Raw genomic sequence first — 22,687 nt, 5'->3', positions numbered from 1 at the left:
GAAACTGGATATACTCGTAGGATTATGTCTCACAGATATCAAGCACTTCAATGTAACGCGATTAGATGTTGTTTTGAAGCTTCATTACACGCCACCGTTAATCATCTATGTACCATCCGCCATGCATACACCTCTGAATTCCGCCCACTGATAGCGTTTGGCTACCCACCACCCTCAATCTATGTATGACGCAAAGAACGCCGACACGAGAGAAATGTTACCTCATAGGACTGTTGGAAAAAGAGGATAACATGATAGAAAAGAACAGTAGTCCCAACTCCAGAGCCATGATGCATGGAGAAACATTTCATCCTCCGATGTTGAGGTAATCGGTGCGGTTCCTGGTAGAGCTGCCGAATGACCGTTATGTACATGCCAGCGCGCCGGAAAGCGTGGCCAGGGCGCTCTGACTCGGCGCTGTGGGAGTAACATGGTGTATTGTTCACGAAGAGAAATGGGTATTGTCCATGCGTTATAGTCGCTACAATCTATGGCGGAGAAAAGGTGGTATCGATAGGTCTCTCACATAAAGTCATCACTTAATAGAACGTTAGCATATGAAAAGAAAATGATGGACAGTATACTCACTCTCCGAAGTCGTCGTCGTAGGCGGCAGTGTCTGCTTTGTGGGAGACATCTCGCGAAGCATTGAGGCTGACCTTGGTCTTTGCCGCCTTGGTCTTCTTGCCACCCTTCTCAGCAGCCTTCTCCTCCTTCATCTTCTCGTTGCTGAGCGTTGTCAGGCCACTCGCAATCTTCTTGATTTGGTCGCTAGGAAGTTCCTTGGAGATCTGCTTGGTGAACTCCTGGAGGAAGAGGGAGTATTGAGCCTTCTTAGCGTTGTTGGAGATGAGAGGAACCAGCACCTCGCGGAGCTTGGTGAACTGATCCTTCGTCTGAGGGTTGAAGATGGGGAGTGCGCTGAGGTCAACAGACTTGGTCGGGTCATTGGCATCGGAGATGGTGACAGGCTTGGATGATCCACGGTTGGGGTTGATTCCGATGGAGCCAAACATGTCTTCAGCGTGAGCAAGATCGGCGTCCTGCTCATTCTTCCTAAGGCGTGCACGGCGAGTAGCCTCGTCCTCCTCGTCCTCATCCGAAATATCGTCCTCTAGTTGCCTTCGGCGCATGTTCTCCTGTCTGCGCTCCTCGATGCGCTGGGCCTTCGACTTGTGGTTGGCTTTTGCCTCTGCTGCGGCCTTTGCCTTTGCCTCCTCGGCCTTCTTGGCCTTCTCGCGCTCGACTTCGGAGTCCTCGGCGGCGTCCCATGACTCTAGGACCTGTAACACTCATGTTAGTAACTGGCGATGGAGAATCTGGGGTGCAGCTTCGTTGTGCACACTGCACAAAGGTAAGCTGACGTACATCGTCGTCTTCCTCCTCGTCGTCAAATTTGCCGCGGCGTGCGATAGGTGCTGCGGGAGAGCCTTCACTGGAGCTCTCCTCCTCTTCATCATCTGGGTTGTCGCTGTTAGCGGAACATGTGCGGACATAGTGGGGTTCGCTATCGGTCGATTGCGCACAGAGCGAGGGGGGCATTATGACGTACCCCACTTGGAAGGGGCCATATTCACGGTTTTTGAGTGGAGGTGCCGAGAGTCGAAAGAAGAGTCGATCGTTGGGTGTAGTCGTGGAGATGTCGAGGACTGCGTGGAGTTTCGCCGAAAATTTTTGTTGCCTATGGAGGGGAAGTTTTGTGGGTGAAAGGAAACAAGTAATAGGAAGAGTCGAAAAATTACGGAACGGAGGGACACGGCGTGCGGGCGCGTTCGTTGGCGGCGGCGGCCACCAATACCACCACGACTACGCCGACCATTATTGATTGCAACCAACCCAGCCAACCCAGCTAACTATCTTGTTTTTCCAGTACGGACGGGTAATAATAGTATGTTCGATGTCCAATATCAGGCTAGTTGACGGCCTTCTTACCCCTCGGTATGCGTACTTGAAAACATCCTAAGTGCTATTCCCAGCCAACCAGCTCTGTTCTGACCCTGCTCGGTCTCGTTGCTGCCCAATCACTACGGATTGGCCGTCTTTACAGAGAAATACATATTGAGTTCAGGATATCTCCGAGCATGATTTTACATCCATTTGAATATCACATGAGACGCGGAACTCAGTCTCTAGCTTGCAAAGAAATCTCACCAGTAGTCCCAGCCCAGGAGATTGGTGATTTCAACTTCATGCTCACTTGATATCACGAGCAATGAAATCAAATACACACATATATATTCACAGCCCACGACGTGGCCAGACCATTGCCCATGAAGGCTATTAGACGAATAACTATCTTACTTTCTCACAGGTCTTACCATCACAATGATGCAGGTACGAAAAAGGACACATATTATTTGAATTCTCACGACCTGGAAGGCGTTCAACGGTTCGATAGTATGGTGTACAAGCCTCTGGAGGCTGCATGCACCTCGATTGGTTTCCATTCCTGCTTGTGATGTGATTGAACATGTCCATGAGACCGAAGAATAAATATGTTATAATATAAGATTCTAAAACCTTGCGTTAGATACTGTAATGTTGTATTGTCTGTTCGCCCTAGTATTTGAATGCACTTCATTGAAAGGAGAAGACCCTTTAGGAGTAGTGCATACATGCTACGCGATGAGTGTAGTAGTCTCCATGATATCTTGCAAAGCAAACCCCACTTTGTTAGCACAGAAAATCGAGGTTTGGAGGTATGTAGAACATGTACTTTCATTGCACTTTGTTTGAAAATCCACAAGTGAGTGTAGTAATTACCTAGTCGAGTTCTTGGAACCTTTTAGTTTCCCCTGAGCTGGCTGCACGCTTACGTAGGAAACTAAGGAGGTTCCTCAAAGGAGGTTCGCACCTGACAACGAGAGCTCGTAGTACTGTGTAATGATGGCATTCAACACAAGCAAGTGCAGAAGCAGCAAACATACACAATAATAGAATAGAGACACAAAGAGACTACGAACGGCTTCTAGACGTTTGAGGTTATGATTGACGTTTGGACCCCTGCTCGCCAAGACAAAGTCACGTGGGCAAACGGGCAGGCGTAGTTTCCACGTAGAGCCCCCGGCCAGCTTGAGCTCTCCTTTCGAACATCATCACATACTCCCTCATCACAACCTCACCATCTCCTCCCACACTCTCTTATTTCCTCTTGCGCGCTTTCTGGCGTTTTGCATCCGGGTCTAATTCTGCCTTCTCTTTCTCCGATACCCTTTTAGTTGCCCGCGCTCCCACCCATCCGGTGAGCTCGGAGCTGCCTTGTCGCAAACATGGCTCAGCGACAGATTCCATTGCAGGTTACCCAGCCGGTCCTGGTAAGTTTTCCATCGAACATGCGTGTAATTTGTCTATATACTAACTTGTGTCCAACTTAGTTGACCAACCTGAACGTCCTCGTATGTTGACAACTCCGAAACCTCCGGCCAGCCCTGAACACGCCTAACTCAGCTAACCACAATCACAGCCGGCATCGATATCATGGCAAAACTGTGTAAGTGCATCCGTTGGCACTGGTGCTTGAAAGTGGAATTAACGTCGCGCGTAGACCCTCGAGTCCGATCACTACGTCTGTGTTCGCCAACAGGGCAATGAAGGTTCACCTGCCGAGACGGTCATTCTTGACCTCAAGAATACCAACAACATCATCCGCCGTCCAATTCGAGCAGACAGTGCTATCATGCACTTGACGGAGCCAATCATTGCGCTCAAGGCACAACAACGGACGTTGCAGTTGTTCAATCTTCAGACCAAGGAGCGCCTGCAGACCTACACACACTCCGAGGACGTCGTGTTCTGGCGGTGGATCAGTCAAACTACCCTTGCTCTCGTGACTGCCAGAAGTGTCTATCATTGGGATGTTCTCGGCGCGAAATCAAACCCTACCAAGGTGTTTGACCGTCAGGAGAATATGGAGGTTAGTAATACCGGCAGCGGTGGTCATTACAGTTTAGGTTAACAGCTTCACAGAGCAGCCAAATCATCAACTATGTTGTCAATGACGATGAGAGCTGGGCTTGTTTGGTCGGCATTGCTGCCAACCCTGGCGGCGGCATCAAGGGCAACTTGCAGCTGTTTTCCAAGGCTAGGAACGTGAGCCAGCCCCTCGAGGGTCACGCAGCGACATTCGGCACGATCCGTCTGGAGGGAGCCAGCACAGATACTAAGCTCTTTGCTTTCGCTGTGCGAAATACTGCTGGAGAGGCCAAGCTGAACATCGTAGAAGTCGACCACAACCCGTCTAACCCTGCGTTCCCGAAGCGTCTGATTCCGGTGCACTGGCCTGCTGAAGGTAACGGAGACTTCCCTCTCGGCATCCACATTGCCCACAAATACAGCCTTATCTTCGTCATCACCAAGTTCGGTTTCATCCACCTCCACGATCTCGAGACTGGTACTGCACTGTTCCTGAACAGGATATCCGAGGAGACTGTTTTCACAACTGCACGCGATGAGGATGGTCGTGGCGTCGTGATCATCAACAAGAAGGGCCAGATCCTCCACACAACTATCAAGGAGGACGTTCTGATCCCCTACGTTATGGACAACCCAGCCTGCGCCGAGATTGCCTACAAGCTTGCTTCAAAGGGTGGCCTTCCAGGAGCTGATCAGCTGTATCAACAGCGTTTCGAGGGTTTGATGCAGCAGGGCAACTACTCTGAGGCTGCAAAGGTCGCCGCAAACTCCCCCCGCGGATTCCTGCGAACCGGCCAGACCATGGCCAGACTGCGACAAGCTCCCAACCAGCAAGGCCAGATTACCGTTCTTCTCCAATACTTTGGACAGTTGCTTGACAAGGGTGCCTTGAACAAGGAGGAAACTTTGGAGTTGGCTCGCCCAGTCTTCGGTCAGGGACGTAAACACCTGATTGAGAAGTGGCACAAGGAGGGCAAGCTTTTCTGCTCCGAGGAGCTTGGAGATATCGCAAAGGCCCACGATCTAAACCTTGCTCTCGCCATTTACAAAGACGCAAACGTTCCACAAAAGACTGTTGCTGCTCTTGCCGAATTGGGTCACTTCGATCTCATTCTGCAATATGCCGAATCTGTAGGATACCGACCTGACTACAACGTACTCCTTCAGCATAGTAAGTCTCGCAACCAACCTTTCATTATGGCTTCTATATTCTAACAATTATTACTTCAGTTTTGCGCGTTTCGCCCGACAAGGGAGCTGAATTCGCTTCAACGCTCGCAAAGCATGAAGGGGGACCTCTAATCAGCATCGACCGGGTTGTAGACATCTTCCAGTCTCAGGGCATGATCCAGCAAGCTACCGCCTTCCTGCTTGACGTACTCTCGAACAACCTTCCCGAGGAGGGCCCGCTCCAAACCAAGCTTCTCGAGATGAACTTGTTGAACGCTCCTCAAGTCGCAGACGCTATCCTTGGAAACGAGATGTTCTCTCACTACGACAAGGCTCGCATTGCCCAGTTGTGCGAGAACGCTGGCCTGCTGACCCGCGCTCTCGAGCACAATGAAGACCCTGCAGCCATCAAGCGCATCATTATCCAGACCGACAAGATCCCAGAAGACTGGCTCATCAATTACTTTGGTCAATTAACTGTCGAGCTCTCACTCGAGTCGCTTGACGCTATGTTGGCATCCAACATCCGCCAGAACCTGCAGTCTGTCATCCGAATCGCACAGAAATACTCCGATCTTCTCGGAGCCAACAAGATCATTGAGTTGCTCGAGAAGTACCGCACCGCCGAGGGTCTCTACTACTTCCTAGGAGGAATCGTTAACGTCAGCGAGGACGAAGATGTTGTCTTCAAGTACATTGAGGCGGCTACGCGTGTTGGACAGCTGAACGAAGTCGAGCGTGTTTGCAGGGAGAACAGTGAGTTATAGTAACCTTGATCTATTTTGGCCTGGACCCACTAACCCCCCTAGACCATATCAACGGCGAGAAGGTAAAGAACTTCTTGAAGGAGGCCAACCTCAGCGAACAGCTCCCTCTCATCATTATTTGCGACCGATTCAACTTCGTCCATGACCTGGTCCTCTACCTCTACAAGAACCAGCACTTCAAGTCCATTGAAGTCTACGTACAGCGTATCAACCCAGCACGCACACCCGCCGTTGTTGGTGGTCTTCTAGACGTGGACTGTGATGAGGGCATCATCAAGGGATTGCTGTCTTCCGTCACACCGTCCTCTATCCCTATTGACGAGCTTGTCTCCGAGGTCGAGTCCCGCAACCGTCTCAAGATGCTCCTTCCATTCCTTGAGCAGACGCTCCAAGCAGGCAACCAGGAACAGGCCGTTTACAACGCTTTGGCCAAGATCTACATTGACTCCAACAATCAGCCCGAGAATTTCTTGAAGAACAACGATCTATACGATACGCTTGTTGTCGGTAAATACTGCGAGAAGCGCGACCCCAACCTAGCATACATTGCGTACCGCAAGGGACAGAATGATTTGGAGTTGATCAACATCACCAACGAGAATTCCATGTTCAAGGCCCAAGCCCGCTATCTCCTCGAGCGCGCCGATTCGGAGGTTTGGGAGTACGTTCTCAGCCCTAACAACATGTACCGACGATCTTTGGTCGACCAAGTCACGTCGACTGCAGTGCCGGAGTCCTCTGATCCTGACAAGGTCTCCGTCGCTGTCAAGGCCTTCATCACCGGAGACATGCCCGTTGAGCTTATTGATTTGCTGGAGAAGATCATCTTGGAGCCGTCTGGTTTCAGTGACAACTCATCTCTTCAGAACTTGCTCATGCTCACTGCAGCCAAATCTGACCGCGGCCGTATGATGGGCTACATTCATCAATTGGAAAACTACACCCCTGAAGACATCGCGCAACAGTGTATCGAAGTTGGCATGTACGAGGAAGCCTTTGAGATCTACAAGAAGCACGAAAGCCATGTTGACGCTATCAATGTCCTCATCGACCACATTGTCAGCATCGACCGTGCCCAAGAATATGCCGACCGTGTCGATACACCCGAAGTCTGGAGCAAGGTTGCAAAGGCTCAGTTGGACGGTCTTCGCGTGACCGACTCCATCGAATCCTATATTCGCGCTCAAGACCCATCGAACTTTTTGGAGGTCATTGAGGTTGCCACCCATGCTGGCAAGGATGAGGATCTCATCAAGTTCTTGAGAATGGCCCGCAAGACTCTCCGTGAAGTCCCCGTTGACACCGCACTTGCCTTCTGCTACGCTCGGACAAACCAGCTCCCTGAGCTTGAGGACTTTTTGCGAGCCGCTAACGTTGCCGACATCGAAGCATCCGGTGACAAGGCCTACGAAGAGGGTTACCATGAGGCTGCCAAGATCTTTTACACCAGCATTTCCAACTGGGCCAAGTTGGCAACCACCCTTGTCCACCTTGAAGACTACCAGGCTGCCGTGGATTGCGCCCGCAAGGCCAACAGCGTCAAGGTGTGGAAGCAAGTTAACGAGGCCTGCGTGGCCAAGAAGGAGTTCCGCCTCGCTCAGATCTGTGGTCTCAACTTGATTGTCCATGCTGAGGAGCTCTCCGATCTTGTCAGGCAATACGAGCGCAATGGTTACTTCGATGAGCTTATCAGTGTGCTCGAGGCTGGTCTTGGTCTCGAGAGGGCTCATTCGGCTATGTTTACAGCCCTGGGTGAAGCTCTTACGAAGTATTATCCCGAGCGCGTTATGGAGCACCTCCGTTTGTTCTGGTCTCGACTCCAGATCCCAAAGATGATCCGAGCCACCGAGGAAGCTCACTTGTGGCCTGAGGTCATCTTCTTGTATGTCCACTACGATGAGTGGGACAATGCCGCTCTTGCCATGATGGAGCGTGCAGCAGATGCTTGGGAGCACCAATCTTTTAAGGATACCGTGATCAAGGTTACCAACTTGGAGATCTACTACCGTGCATTGGGATTCTACCTTGAGGAGCACCCGACTCTTTTGACCGACCTTCTCCAGGCCCTCACCCCCAGGATCGATGTCAACCGTGTCGTTCGCATGTTCCTCAAGTCCGACAACATTCCGTTGATCAAGCCATTCCTCCTCAACGTCCAATCCCAGAACAAGCGCGAGGTGAACAACGCTCTCAACGATCTCCTTATCGAAGAAGAGGATTATAAGACTCTCCGCGATTCGGTCCAGAGCTATGACAACTACGACCCTGTCGACCTTGCCCAGCGTCTCGAACGCCATGACCTTGTTTTCTTCCGCCAAATTGCCGCCAACATCTACCGCAAGAACAAGCGCTGGGAGAAGTCTATCGCTTTGTCAAAACAAGACAAGCTTTTCAAAGACGCCATCGAGACCGCCGCTCTCTCTGGAAAGTCAGAGATCGTCGAGGATTTGCTCCGCTACGTAAGTATACAGTATTCGAATTCAGATTTCCACTTGCTGACAAGTTTACCAGTTCGTCGACATTGGCAGCCGCGAGTGCTACGTCGGCATGCTGTATGCCTGCTACGACCTCATCGCCCCACATGTCGTTCTGGAGGTTTCATGGCGCAATGGTCTCCATGACTTTACTATGGTATGTTTTTAGTCTTACATTCTTGGATTTTACAGTTCTAACATAATGCAGCCATACATGATCAACTTCCTTGCTCAACAAGCTGCCACCATTGAGACGCTCAAGAAAGATAATGAAGAGCGCAAGGCCCGCGAGGCTTCTCAGCAGAAGAAAGAGGACGACACGCCGATCCTTGGATCACGCCTCATGCTGACGCAGGGTCCTATGAACTCAGCACCCTCGCCAGGACCTTACAACCAGGCCAACGGCATCGCTCCGCAGCCGACTGGCTCCTGGGGCTTCTAGGGGCGCGCACTCTGAGCATGATTAGTACGATCTTTCTTTATAGGCAGACCATGGCACATTCCTATTCATTTACATAAAGTGCGAATAAATTTTGTGGTATTTGCAAAAGAGGGAGAGACGGATTGATAGTTGGGGGATTTTGCATCTCTGGTTTAGCGGGTTTCGATATCAAGAATCGAAAGGCCGAGCCGAGCAGGGTGTATTCTACACGGCGTTCAGGATGACTTTGATGTTTGGTGTCATGATCTCCTCCCATGCGCCAAGCGGTTCCCGACCCTTTGTATTCTAGCTAATATATTCGACGTGGGTGGCAGCCGATCAGTTTTAATTTTCAAGTACAATGTTGGTTCGAGTGATGATATTTGCAAGAGAAAGGGATTCTTGCTGGCAATTGATGTTGCACATTTCCTTTTCGCGAAAGCTCGCATTGCCAGTCTTGCGCGTTCCTGTATGGAATTCAGTCTAGTGCGATAGTCATGCCCATGCTCCTCGTGAAGCAATACCCCGAGAGCAACACGATCACCGCCAAGGCCCATGATTCGCCGAATCCTGCCCTCTCTACAATCTCTAGTGGCACAACGAGCGTAACTTTACCTCCCCAATGGAATCCAAAGCCAAACATCGCACTCAGGAAGAAAGCAGCCGCCCGTTCGCCGCCGCCGCCCGCGCGTGCATGTTGCAACGAATACCGAGACGTGAGACCCGAGACGTGAGACCAGGATTTTGTGGGGACCACATTCTGTCGTGTTGGGGATGTGCGTGCATCTAGATCTTCCCTTACCAACCTTTGCAGATCATGTCATGCTTAGCTACTACCCAGGAGCCCATCGCCTCGTCCACCATTCCGTCATGTGGAGTGGGGCAGGCGAGGAGGCGGTTTAGAGTTGTTTTACCACCAGTTATCGTTTAGAGTTGGTGGATAGATATCAATTTTCTCCGAAGGGGAATTACTTGGGTGTGTGTTTTGGCCAAGAGAAGTCAAGAAAGATAAGATGTAGGTAAGTCAAGTAGCTTTCTCACTTAAAGGTCAATGCCTTTTGTGGATCTTTATTGTTTCGCGATGGAGTTGAGGCTCTTCGATGGGACTCGAGGCGCGGCTTTGCCAAGAGTGATCCACGGTTTCATGGGGTTGGTTATGGTTTGTGCGTTATCAGGATTAACATATGTCGATGAACTTTATTGATTCGGAGGCTTAGTTGGGTCTTGTCAATTCTGGACGAGGTCTGTGATATTGGAATTTTCCTTGGCTGAGGATGGAATAAAACAATAATCAAGGGATATGTTTTTTTGTGTGAGTATGTTTCGTGCAGCAATACATGACTTTACTTGGCCAGCATGGTGCATGGTGTATGATCGACGCGAGTACCTCGTTGCCGCTAGTCATGTCATTAGCAAGGCATGCATGGATTGAATTGTGCATTCACGATCCTGGAGTAAATAATCCATCTGTTTGTTGTTCCAGGCATTGGACGACGGGTCAATGGATGTATGCACATGTGGATTCTGTGCTTTCTTTTTGCTTCTTTTACTTTTACTTTTTGCATATGCGTGTTCGAAGGATGATGGATGGAGGAGGAGGAGGAGGAAGATGGGAGATTGTTTTTTTGATGGGATGACATGGCATGATATGGCATGAGGGAAAAGAACAGCCACCGGTCGATGCCGCAGTATTGTACATACCCACTTGTCTAGCAGCATCCAGCCTCCATTCGAATCGAAACAAAACCAATGAAAAAAAATACTCAAGAAGAGGCAATAATGAAAATGTACAGAAGCAGAACTCAAGAATATCATCTCGATCAATCTAGCTTACGGTCCAACCCGAACAACCACGACCTCCCTCGGGCGCTTCGGAACCCTTTACCCCATACTTTCTCTTCCCCTTCCCATCCACATGTCTTTCTTCCCCATGTCCGAAAGAGGTTCTCAAGGAAGGAACTAGGATTTGCTGTGCAGTGCATATGCAGGTTAGGGCGTGTATGGCGCCAGGAACTCTTCCCCCCTTTCTCCCGAGTTATCTTCGTGGTTTTGCTCGTTTGCGTGCGTGATATATAGATTCTTGTTTGTCTAGACCGTGTTTACGTGCCCGTGTGTGCCGGGACCGAATTCACGCACCTGTGTATACTGTTTTGGGAGAGGGATTGAGGTGCAATGTGGGTTAGTCTGCAGGAAGGGGAAAGGGGAGGGGAGTAAGCCGGGGATGGGCTTGGGTGGATTCTGGGGAGGGCAATTGAGAGAAGGTTTTAGAGATGCAAAGTAGAGGGAGAGTTTGAATTGAACATGAGAGGTTGGAGATGCATGGAATGACTTTCCGTATAGGGAGTTGTTGTTTGTAACTCTTTTTAGGAGTCGGCGATTGGTAGGCTTGGTAGGCGTCGGCTTGTCGAGATTCGACTCGACGTTAGCAGACGCCGAACATCCATAGTCAATTGCACAGTATTATTTTTGCTATCATATTTACTGCTGTTGTTTACCTAGGGAACTATCAGAAAGAAAAAGAGAAACAAATGAGATCATCATCAACGGCATCCCGTCCCGAACCTCTCTCTCACTGCTTCGGCTTACGGAAACGAAAAGCGAACGACACTTCCCATACGCCAAAGGAAGCCCGCCCGTAGATCTATGCATCATTACCATATCAACCCCGATCTGGAACGGGTCTTATTCTTTTTTCGAACCATTCATTACTTGCAAAATAGTTTACATTTCTGTGCATCCACGATTCGCAATCCGCATCCGCACCCGCATCGTCGGCGTAAGAAACAAAAGTCTGGGGGGCATAAGATTAGGACAAAAGCATGGAAAAGTACAGGAAAAGCGTGCTAAGATTGGAGGAACGGCATGCCATTGAACGGTTTCCCGACGCAACCCAAACCCCCTAAGACCGAAGCCAACCGCCAGAATGCGCAATCTTTTTCTTACTGTATGTATGTGTTACTCTGCCCCCCGGACGTTTTCGCGAGTTCAAACCCTATGGAGGATAGGAAAGTAAGGGCAATTCGGATTTCGCGATCGTTATGGGGAAATTATGTCTTACGTTGGGCTAGATCTTGGGGATTATGAGTTGATTGGTTGTGATGTAACTATTTTACTTTTTTGCGAATTCAGGGCGAGTTACCTCCTAAATTTTCCCGGTGGTGATGGTGGTGGTGGTGGGCAACTTCAACCAAGCCGACCGACCGGCTGGCCGGTTGATGTTGCGATTTGTTTGCTATTGTTCCAACCGAGTGCGCCGAGGTAATTGATTGGCCTTGTCAGAATCGAGGGAAAAAAAGAAAAGGTGCAGTCATTTCCAAGCGGGTTTGTTTTTTTTGTTGTTCACGGTACATGCGGAAAATAGCAGGCTGATGATATGATATGGATGCATGGAAGCAAGGAAAGGATTCGATTGAACGGGCCAATAATGCCTCACGTTGCGTTTACGGCTTTCCTCCCCTCTGTATCTGCCAATCGTTTTAGATGGGTGGGATCTATTCTTTTGGGAAGATGTTCGTTTTCAGATGGAACTAGAATAGATTACCCACTAGGGTGGTGAGTAAGTGGGATTGCGAGAGAGCGATTATCGGTGGTATCAATTTTTTCTCAAGAGAAAAGAAATGGTTATGGATGGATGGGGATGGGGTTGGGGAGAAAAGAAAAATTTTCCGGCCTCTCGAGTCACAACATTAACAAATTGGTATTATGGATGAGAATCTGGAGATGGAGAAATAAACGTCGACCGGCCGGATTGATGTGCGTGATGGATGGCCGGGCGTGGGGTGGGGAATGAGGTAGAGAGCGCGGGCTGGGCTATAGACGGGTCGGAGGTGTATGTGTGTACATGCACATGATTCTACTTCTTCTTTCCTTCCTTCTAGCTACTGTAATTTACAATTGAAGGTCTAGGTCTAGGTCTCGATGTTGTTGTAATCCGTCCGTTGTCTCCTGTGTCTGCCTCATTCCCTAATAATGATGAATGGGGTTTTATCGTCGTCGATCTTGCAGAATGACTCTCATCGTGCGCGGATGGGCGGCGGGCGGCGGCGACGGCGGCGACGGCGGCATCGGACAATGATGGTGTAGCAATAGTATGGGTTGGCAATATCTCTTACGGTGTTTTGTGTTGTCTTACAGATCAGATCTGATCTACTCTGCATTTGGTGGATGCGTGTGTGCACGTGTGTGTCTTTGATGAGACTGTGCGGTGTGATAGATGCATACGCATACGCGTAGGTAGGTAGGTTGGAGGTTAGCATGGGGGTCGGGACAGGACTCAGGAGAGTAAGGCTCAAGAGCTCATCGTGTTTCCGGCAGCGCGGGGAGTGGAGGAGTGTCAGTTTGTTCAGTCAATGTGCGTTTGATCTGATGCTCTGCGGAGTGGAAAAGTGTCAGAGAGGAGATGCACCATGGCCGTTGTTGTTATAAAGTTTTATGAAACAGTTTGGCAATAGGCTTGGCCTGGTGGGCGAGTACTTGGAATGGACTGAATTGATATCGGAGATGGGTCAATGCTATTATTGATTCTTTTTATTCCTATGAACATGATGATGATGATTATGATTATGACCATGATTATGCCATGGTATGCTATGATGTAGGTCAGGAAAGGAGCCACAGTTCTCTCACGAACAAGGGGAAGCTCTGGCCTGTATATGCTCCCGGCTTCAGCTGTCTCTCTCTGTTCTCCATAGTTGTCTATCTCCGCCAATGCTCATCGAGTGAAAAGAGCCCCTCCACCAGATAGCTCGTCATTGCTTATGGCGGCGGGATAGCGGGGATACTTGCACATTTGCTTTTTCTCCTGTCGGTGGTTGGCATGATGTGCGTGTTTCGGAGGACGATGGATGGATTCTGGATAGTCGGACGGACATTATTGCATTGCATAGTATAGTATAGTGGCCATATCTTTTTTCTGCTCAATCTCATCAGTCAGTCATGTAAATTACAAGGCCCTGACCAGATATGGAAGAAATGGGCGCCCTAATTGTTAGACTTGAATGATCACGGGTCTCCGTAGCTCCAGGACCTGGTCCCTTTCGTCACATCACCAACCCACCATTACAGGCACAGCTAACCATCACCACCATGTGCACCATCATCAACCTCCCCCCCTCCTCAATCGTTTTGGACGGCATACCGAGCCGCTACTGCTTGATCCACTGATCCATGATCCACTATAACCGATCCACACCATCTGTCTCCAATTGCTCCTTGCTCAGGCAGTTATTGTCGCTGGCGTTTTGGTTGGTGGTGATGGAGGTGGTGTCGTTGCCCCGGTTAGTTGTCCGAACTTGGGGAGCTCCCCCTCCGTTTCGTTTCTACCTCGTAGCCTAAGAGTAAGAGTAAAAAATAAAAAAAGTAGGAGTAAGGATAGTGATAGTAAGAGTAATACCAAGCTTGTCCAGTCCTGGGTCTGTATCCTTAGCACGCGTTTGCTGTGATCATCGGCGTCGGCGGAGACTGACACACCAAACCAACCAACCTACCAACCTACTCTACCACTCTACCTACGTGCCTGCCTCTCTCCCTCTACTATTTATTTCTCTATCTATAAACCCTCCCATTCACCACCAACCTTCCTTCTCCCTCGGTCCTTTCTCTTTCCCTCCCTCAACTGCTCAACACAATCAATCCCTCCCTCTCTACCTGAGTACTTAAGAGTTACCTCTTATCTACTTGTACTCCCCCCCCTCCCCCACTTCTACTTCCTCCCTCTCTGACTCTCTGGAGCTTCCTCTACCCCTCCACTTACTACTTCCTTACTTACTCTCACTCCCTCACCTATTTCTATTCTCGTAGAACTCTACAAATTTCCAGAGGCTGTCCAGCATGGCTGACCTCGCAGTCGACAAGAACGCCGCTTCGGCCATTGACGACAATGACTTTGATGATGAGCATGGCGAGCACCACCCCCACCGAAACTCGGTTCACCACAGGCTGCGAGCCAGCAGCTCCATCATGCAGCTCAAGAAGCTCCTAGGTGCGCACGCATTGGCTCCAATTGGGAGCTCCTAACTTCTGTGCAGCTTCCCTCTGACAATTGACCTTTAGTCGCCAACCGCGGAGAGATCCCAATCCGTATCTTCCGAACAGCCCACGAGCTGTCCCTCCACACAGTCGCCGTCTACAGTCATGAGGATCGACTCAGCATGCACAGACAGAAGGCTGACGAGGCCTACGAAATCGGCCAACGCGGACAGTACACGCCCGTCGGAGCCTACTTGGCCGGCGACGAGATCATCAAAATTGCCCTCCAGCACAATGTCAACATGATCCATCCGGGTTACGGATTTCTTTCCGAGAACGCTGAGTTCGCTCGTAACGTAGAAAAGGCTGGCCTTATCGTGAGTAGTACTCTTTCTTTTTATTCTAATTGCTATCTTCTGAGCGAGCGTAATCCCCGCCTCCCTCCCCTCCCTTTGTTTACCCTATGACGGAATTCCCCAACGGGCTGTGGATGGGGGCCTGTAATTCCTGCGCGTGGGTACCGAGGACACATGCCAATTGCAATTGTTGAGCAAGCGTTATCGGTTGGCCGGAGATGGTGCGCGGGGCACCAACAATGTGCACACACCCGAACCATTACGCCAATCTGCATGCGCTCCCGCCTGTAGCAAGCTCCGAGTCGACTTACGAGTACTTTATTGTACACCGTAATAATCACTCTGATGGCAATGGTCATGTACTCGGCTCTTTTGCTGCCCATGTCCATGGCTGGCTCGGGCCATTGCAGATCTCCCACGCCTAATCCCCAGTAACCAACACCCCAAGAAGCATAATCATCGTCATCCCACCCCACCTTGTTTATTTTTCCTTTTGGCTGTACGACGCAACACAGTCTTGACACTGAGCTTACTCCAATGCCAATGTAGTTCATCGGACCCTCTCCAGATACCATTGACGCTCTCGGCGACAAGGTTTCCGCCCGAAGGCTTGCAATCAAGTGCAATGTCCCCGTCGTTCCGGGTACCGAAGACCCCGTGGAGAAATACGAGGACGTTAAGGCTTTCACTGACGAGTATGGCTTCCCCATCATCATCAAGGCTGCCTTCGGAGGAGGTGGCCGCGGTATGCGAGTCGTCCGCGAGCAGTCAAGCTTGAAGGAGTCCTTCGAGCGTGCTACCTCCGAGGCTAAGTCGGCTTTCGGTAACGGCACTGTCTTCGTCGAGCGCTTCTTGGACCGCCCCAAGCATATTGAGGTCCAGCTTTTGGGTGACAACCAGGGCAACGTCGTCCACCTCTACGAGCGTGACTGCAGTGTCCAGCGTCGTCACCAGAAGGTCGTTGAGCAGGCCCCTGCTAAGGATCTTCCCGTCGAGACTCGTGATGCTATTCTCGAATCTGCTGTCAGGCTCGCCAAGTCGGTCAAATACCGCAACGCCGGTACTGCTGAGTTCTTGGTAGATCAACAGAACGTAAGTATTTCGCCGAACTGTCACGAGTACTTTTAAACTAATTAAAAATGCATAGCGCTTCTACTTTATCGAGATTAACCCCAGAATGTAAGTGTTTGTGTCTGGCTCTCCCTATGATTGTTTCTAACAGATCTGCAGTCAAGTCGAGCATACCATCACAGAAGAGATTACCGGCATTGATATCGTAGCTGCCCAAATCCAAATTGCTGCAGGAGCTACTCTCGAGCAGCTTGGCTTGACCCAGGATCACATCTCTATCCGAGGCTTCGCCTTCCAGTGCCGTATCACTACTGAAGATCCCGCCAGTGGCTTTGCCCCTGATACGGGTAAGATTGAGGTCTACCGTTCCGCTGGCGGTAACGGCGTGCGTCTCGATGGTGGTAATGGATTCGCCGGTGCTATCATCACCCGTAAGTTTTTTACTCCTTTCAATACAGCCAACTGCTGACAATTCCCAAAGCCCATTACGATTCTATGCTTGTCAAGTGCTCTTGCAATGGTTCAACATATGAGATCGTCCGCCGAAAGATGCTTCGTGCACTTGTCGAGTTCCGTATCCGCGGTGTCAAGACCAACATTCCTTTCTTGCTCAAGCTCCTGACTCACCCGACCTTCATTGAGGGCAAGTGCTGGACTACTTTCATTGACGACACTCCCGAGCTTTTCGCTCTTATTGGATCCCAGAATCGTGCACAGAAGCTCCTCGCATATCTTGGTGATCTCGCCGTTAACGGCAGCCAAATCAAGGGACAGATCGGAGAGCCCAAGTTCAAGGGACCCATCGTCGTTCCCAAGCTTCACAGCGCTGCTGGACAGGCTATTGACGTTTCTGAGCCTTGCCAGAAGGGATGGCGCAATGTTCTCCTCAAGGAGGGCCCTGAGGGTTTCGCCAAGGCCGTTCGTGCCAACAAGGGCTGCCTCATCATGGACACTACATGGCGTGATGCCCATCAGTCTCTCCTTGCCACCCGTGTAAGGACTGTCGACTTGCTCGGTATTGCAAAGGAGACCAGTCACGCTTTCTCCAACGCCTGGGCTCTTGAGTGCTGGGGTGGTGCCACATTCGATGTCGCCATGCGTTTCCTCTACGAGGACCCCTGGGACAGGCTCCGTAAGATGAGGAAGCTTGTGCCTAACATTCCTTTCCAGATGTTGCTCCGTGGAGCCAACGGTGTTGCATATTCATCTCTTCCCGACAACGCCATTGAGCACTTCTGTGAGCAGGCCAAGAAGAACGGTGTTGATATCTTCCGTGTCTTCGATGCTCTCAACGATGTTGAGCAGCTCGAGGTTGGCATCAAGGCTGTTATCAAGGCTGGAGGTGTTGCTGAGGGAACTGTGTGCTACAGTGGCGACAGTAAGTCTTCTGGACAATGTTTGATATAATTCTTGTTTACTAACCCGAACAGTGTTGAACCCCAAGAAGAAGTACAACCTCGAGTACTACCTTGGCGTAGTCGACAAGATCGTCTCCATGGGTGCCCACATCCTCGGCATCAAGGACATGGCCGGTGTCTTGAAGCCTAAGGCTGCCACTCTCCTTGTCGGTGCCATTCGCAAGAAGTACCCCGACCTTCCGATCCACGTCCACACTCACGACTCTGCTGGAACTGGTGTTGCCTCCATGGTTGCCTGCGCCCAGGCTGGTGCCGATGCTGTCGATGCTGCTATTGACAGCATGTCTGGTATGACCTCCCAGCCCAGCGTGGGTGCTATCCTTGCCTCTCTCGAGGGTACCGACTTTGAGACTGGCCTCGATGCTCATGCCATCCGTCACTTGGATGCCTACTGGGCTCAGCTCCGCCTGCTCTACTCTCCCTTCGAGGCTGGTCTTACTGGCCCCGATCCTGAAGTCTACGAGCACGAGATCCCCGGTGGTCAGCTTACCAATCTCATCTTCCAGGCCTCTCAGCAGGGTCTTGGTGAGCAGTGGGCTCAGACCAAGAAGGCATACGAGCATGCCAATGATCTTTTGGGCGACATTGTCAAGGTTACTCCTACCTCCAAGGTTGTCGGTGACTTGGCCCAATTCATGGTTTCCAACAACCTCTCTTACGACGATGTGATCCAGAAGGCTGAACAGCTCGACTTCCCCTCCTCGGTTCTCGAGTTCTTTGAGGGTTTGATGGGCCAGCCTTACGGCGGATTCCCCGAGCCTCTCCGTAGCAAGGCCCTCCGTGAGCGCAGGAAGATGGACAAGCGTCCTGGTCTTTACCTCGAGCCCATCGACCTCCAGAAGGTCAAGCGCGAGCTCAAGGAGAAGTACGGAGATGCTACCGAGTGCGACGTTGCTTCCTACGTCATGTACCCCAAGGTCTTCGAGGACTACAAGAAGTTCACCGCCAAGTACGGTGATCTTTCCGTTCTACCGACCCAGTACTTCCTTTCTCGACCCGAGATTGGCGAGGAGTTCCACGTTGAGCTTGAGAAGGGTAAGGTGCTTATCCTCAAGCTCCTTGCTGTTGGACCCCTCTCCGAGCAGACTGGTCTTCGTGAGGTCTTCTACGAGATGAACGGCGAGACCCGTACCGTCACCGTTGAGGACAAGCACGCCGCTGTCGACAACGTCAGGAGGGCCAAGGCCGATCCTACCGACGGCAGCCAGGTCGGTTCTCCTATGTCTGGTGTCGTCGTCGAGCTCCGTGTCCACGAGGGCAGCGACGTCATGAAGGGAGACCCCATCGCCATCTTGAGCGCCATGAAGATGGTAAGTTTACATTTTATGAACATCTGCTCCATAAGAATAATGCTAATATGTGTTTCCAGGAAATGGTCATCTCTGCTCCCCACTCCGGAAAGATTGGCAACCTCTCCGTCCGCGAGGGCGACTCTGTCGACTCCCAGGACTTGGTCTGCAAGATCGTCAAATAGAAGTCTTCTATCACTTCTTGTTTCACGTTTGCTTGCCGGTCCAGCTATTATCAATCTAGGGGGTTTACTACCAATGACTTTCCTATAATCCTATCCTACCTCCCTCGCCAGCAATTATATCCAGGAGAATGAACATAGTTTCCAAGCTTGGTTCAGGGAGGCTCGGGATCTTGTAATGAAAAAAATAAACATCACGATGATGAATTTCAAGGTTTCACTTTTTTCTAAAACGGGTGACGCGGGGACTAGTTATCACTCTCAGAAGTCTTTATCTGTACGTTTTCTACGAGAAAAGAAATGAATTTTAAAAACTTCTTCCTTCCATGCTGAATATGTGTCGATTTGTTTATTTACCCCTTACTATCAACTGATTATGAGCAATACTACCAAATAGCAATTGAACATGCTTACTAGAAACAATTCCCTCTCTACCTGACTCGAGCTTTACCATCAAGAACCCGTCTCGCAATCACATCATCCATTCGACCGCGGCACATATCAAGACAAGCACGTCAATCAACAAACAACCCCTGCATAAAACACAACAACCAAAAAAAAATCCCTCTCGGTACAATCATCCCCCGATCCCTATGCCGTCACATCCTCTCCTACCGGAACATCTCCTCCCCTACCATCACATGCAATGGTAGCTAATCGCGATACCAATTCCTCCGATCTCCTGCACCCCTGCCCTGTAGACTACACTAACGACTACAACCGCAGCAGTACAGCCGAAGTGAACTGAACCTTGCTACTCTGAGCTCATTACTCGTCGTCCATACACATGCGCGGTAAATCAAATGCTCGATATAGCGCAGATAACGAATCGAAAACACACTACTCTTCCCGGAAAACACATCTGTACATACTTAGAACCGTGAATACCCGCCCGGCCATATGCCTGCCCTTGTGTAATGTGGTTATCGTGCAAGCCGTTCCTGGTCGTGCTTCCCGTTCCTTACCTTCTACGGGAATAGAACGGTTGTACGGTAGTGTAGGTTTAGTTGTTCCGGAAATTTATCGTGTTCGTGGTAAGGTAAGGTAAGGTAAGGTACGCCTGGGGACTGATTTGTTTGCTGTTTTCGTTAGGGAGGAAAGGTAGAGTAGGAAGGAGGGGGTATATTATCTGTGTATTGAACTAGGAATTGAAATTAAGCTGAATCTTAAAAAGTTGCTTAAGGCAACTGGACGAAGTGGTTATGTGTAGCACGCTGTGGTACGTAGAGCGTACCTAGGTGAGTGCTTTGATAGTTACTGGAAGGTTTTACTGGTAATCTTATTGTACATAGTGTAGTATATTGTCAAATATTGAATGAAGAACAAGTCCTTGTAGTCTTGAAAAGAAACATATTTCTTGTCTACGCGTAAGTCTGGGAAAGTAATTCCCGCTGTGAAAAGTATGATTCACATGTCTACCGCCCTACCCTCCCCCAGATGTCCATTCCTAACTATGGAAAAGAAGTGCACATACTCCGTATGTGCGGGTTAGCTTTAGCACTGCAGCGGCTCCTTGTTTCCCCAGACCCCAGTCTGCTCGCCCTTGCGGGTTCCCTCCCTCATGTCTTTCTCCACACCGCGACCACGCTACCTTTTTCCATCTCTAAATAAGCGTAAATTGACAGTTACCCGTCCGCCTTACGAATCCTTTCCCCCTTTCCCTGGTGTGGGTACTTGGGTCAGGGTACGTGGAAAGAAGGTTCAATTTGCCTCCGGGATGCTCCGTAGTGTCCTTGGACCCATCTCCCAGAATGCCGGAAACACGGGGATTAGTAGGGGAGACAATACCTCGGTTTTGCCCGGCTGGGTTTTGTATGTCGATGGTTTTCCGATTGGGAATTGTATTTTGTGAGTTTCGTGTTTGGAAAATACCCCTGTCCTTTTGGTGGGTGGAGAGTTGGTGTTTGTATGGTTTTGGTATGTATGGTATGTGCATACAGTCCACTAGGGCCGAATCGGGAAAATTGTATGTAGGTCTCCCTCTGTGAGTTATTATGTCTAAGGTTCGTGATATTCGTTCATGCCAAAGCGGTGTGCTTCGGCGTGTATGTGAGCATGGAATGATGCATTTTCTTCTCCTTTTTGGCAAAATCTATTTCTTCATGGCGCCGAAATCCAGTTTACGGGCAACTTTGTCGGCGCGCCCACTTTCGGCTTCACCACCTCTTCTCTTGAGGTCGGCGCCCATTTTCATTTCCCCACCGCCTTGCTTGGGGAGGTTCTCTTTCTTGGTGGGTCGGGGTGCGTTGGTCCAGTACGGGTGGTCCAGTACCTGTTTCGCGCTCAATCTCTTGTTCGGGTCTGGAGTCAACATGGCGCGGAGAAGATCGATGCCATCGTCACCTAATAGTGGGAACGCAGCTTTCCACCAGGACGAGGGGTACCCTTTTCGTGGAGCGGTTCCGTTGCCCTGCCAAGACTGCTGTTCCGAAGGCTTGATGTAGTATTCGAGCTTGGAGACGCCAGGCCAGGTCTCCTCGGTCGGCGTTCCGAAATGCTCGCATATGACGGCCAGTTGTCCGAGGTCGCTGTCGCCCGTCAGGAAGAACCGCCGGATCGCCAATTCCGCAATCACGCAGCCCACACTCCATATGTCGACTTTCCCACTGTAGTGTCGTGCGCCGTAGAGCAGCTCTGGTGGCCGGTAGAAGCGTGTAATCACGACGTGCGTCATGGGTCGCCCGGCGTCCGCGAACGATCGCGCGAGACCAAAATCAGCAAGTTTGACTGTGCCATCGGCTGCAATCAACAAGTTGTTTCCCTTGATATCACGATGTAGGACGAAGTGCTCGTGGCACCACCAGATTGCCTGCGCTAGCATGTTCGACCAGCTCTTGATGTCCGCGCTCGTGTACGATATCTCCTTGTTCTTCCACAGCCCCTCGAGATCACCCAATGGCAGATGCTCGAGCACTAATGAAATGTTTTGGTCCTTTGTTGAGTACACGTCGTACAGCTTAATGATGTTGGGATGTTCAAGCTCCTGTAAGAACTTGATTTCGCGAATCGCGTCCATTGGTATGCCGTCCTTCCATTCCTGCTGCACTTTGATCTTTTTAATGGCGACGAGACGAGCGGGATCGCTGCGAAAGTGTCCGCTATATACAACGGCGTAGGTACCCTCACCAAGTCGGTCGCCTTGTCGAATGTTAGGAAGGAGATAACAAAGGACGTATCAAGGGCTGTAGTGAACGTACCAGTCACATATTTCTCTCGCGTTTCCTTATTCATCTGCTCCGCCAGGTCCAGTCCGCCATCTCCAGGTGTCGATGCAGCAGTTGCATTTGGTCCAGGAACGCTCAGAGCAGGAGAATGGCTCGAGTTCAAAATCGCAAGCGCTTTGGCCTTAGGATGTACATTTCGATTGATCGAGGCGGTAATACCTGGCTTTGGACTCAGAACAGGTGATTGTGCTACTAATGCAGTCATCTTGATCGCGTGAATGAGTGTCGTAGATCGTAAATCGCGGTTGTAGCTATCTCGGAGGTGATCCAAGTGATGTGTAGCGGCGATACAAAGAACGGCTTTTGTTCCCGGAGAGTGAGTGTAGAAACTGCCTCAAGGTCCAGTAAGAATCATCAACATTATAAAACCCTACGACCTTGCAAACGCTGGATGAGGAAAATAAGTGATCAGTTTTCAGATGTCATTTTGGATCTC

The 22,687-nt window shown here is 50.3% G+C and overlaps 5 protein-coding genes across 5 annotated transcripts; 2 read left to right on the top strand and 3 right to left on the bottom strand.

Annotated features, from left to right (window-relative positions):
• Window positions 1–54: 54 nt before the first annotated feature.
• BU24DRAFT_424651 (translation initiation factor eIF3 subunit) lies at window positions 55–1,635 on the bottom strand. The gene is made up of 4 exons (XM_033528558.1): window positions 1,553–1,635; window positions 1,369–1,460; window positions 589–1,283; window positions 55–538 (listed from the first exon to the last, which is right to left on the bottom strand). Exons 1-4 carry the CDS (start codon window positions 1,569–1,571, stop codon window positions 523–525), a joined length of 822 nt encoding a protein of 273 aa, XP_033381985.1. The 5' UTR covers window positions 1,572–1,635; the 3' UTR covers window positions 55–522.
• Window positions 1,636–3,096: 1,461 nt separating this feature from the next.
• BU24DRAFT_394569 (clathrin heavy chain) lies at window positions 3,097–9,131 on the top strand. The gene is made up of 9 exons (XM_033525226.1): window positions 3,097–3,314; window positions 3,375–3,395; window positions 3,464–3,490; window positions 3,545–3,913; window positions 3,967–5,083; window positions 5,143–5,838; window positions 5,892–8,308; window positions 8,361–8,480; window positions 8,532–9,131. The coding sequence occupies exons 1-9, from the start codon at window positions 3,270–3,272 to the stop codon at window positions 8,763–8,765; spliced, it is 5,046 nt and encodes a 1,681-aa protein (XP_033381984.1). The 5' UTR covers window positions 3,097–3,269; the 3' UTR covers window positions 8,766–9,131.
• A 3,521-nt stretch (window positions 9,132–12,652) lies between these two features.
• On the bottom strand, window positions 12,653–13,219 carry BU24DRAFT_424643 (uncharacterized protein). The gene has a single exon (XM_033528557.1). It carries the CDS (start codon window positions 12,998–13,000, stop codon window positions 12,758–12,760), a length of 243 nt encoding a protein of 80 aa, XP_033381983.1. The 5' UTR covers window positions 13,001–13,219; the 3' UTR covers window positions 12,653–12,757.
• A 1,030-nt stretch (window positions 13,220–14,249) lies between these two features.
• Window positions 14,250–19,244, top strand: BU24DRAFT_242100 (pyruvate carboxylase). Its single transcript, XM_033522292.1, has 8 exons — window positions 14,250–14,724; window positions 14,796–15,088; window positions 15,617–16,159; window positions 16,215–16,246; window positions 16,298–16,569; window positions 16,620–17,516; window positions 17,569–18,866; window positions 18,926–19,244. Exons 1-8 carry the CDS (start codon window positions 14,574–14,576, stop codon window positions 19,028–19,030), a joined length of 3,591 nt encoding a protein of 1,196 aa, XP_033381982.1. The 5' UTR covers window positions 14,250–14,573; the 3' UTR covers window positions 19,031–19,244.
• A 1,755-nt stretch (window positions 19,245–20,999) lies between these two features.
• BU24DRAFT_242077 (Pkinase-domain-containing protein) lies at window positions 21,000–22,686 on the bottom strand. The gene is made up of 2 exons (XM_033522291.1): window positions 22,225–22,686; window positions 21,000–22,165 (listed from the first exon to the last, which is right to left on the bottom strand). The coding sequence occupies exons 1-2, from the start codon at window positions 22,454–22,456 to the stop codon at window positions 21,120–21,122; spliced, it is 1,278 nt and encodes a 425-aa protein (XP_033381981.1). The 5' UTR covers window positions 22,457–22,686; the 3' UTR covers window positions 21,000–21,119.
• Window position 22,687: the final 1 nt, after the last annotated feature.

Source organism: Aaosphaeria arxii (genome assembly GCF_010015735.1).
Source record: "Aaosphaeria arxii CBS 175.79 unplaced genomic scaffold BU24scaffold_6, whole genome shotgun sequence".
Classification (NCBI taxonomy): domain Eukaryota; kingdom Fungi; phylum Ascomycota; class Dothideomycetes; order Pleosporales; genus Aaosphaeria; species Aaosphaeria arxii.
This window is presented reverse-complemented; position numbering and strand designations above follow the sequence as displayed.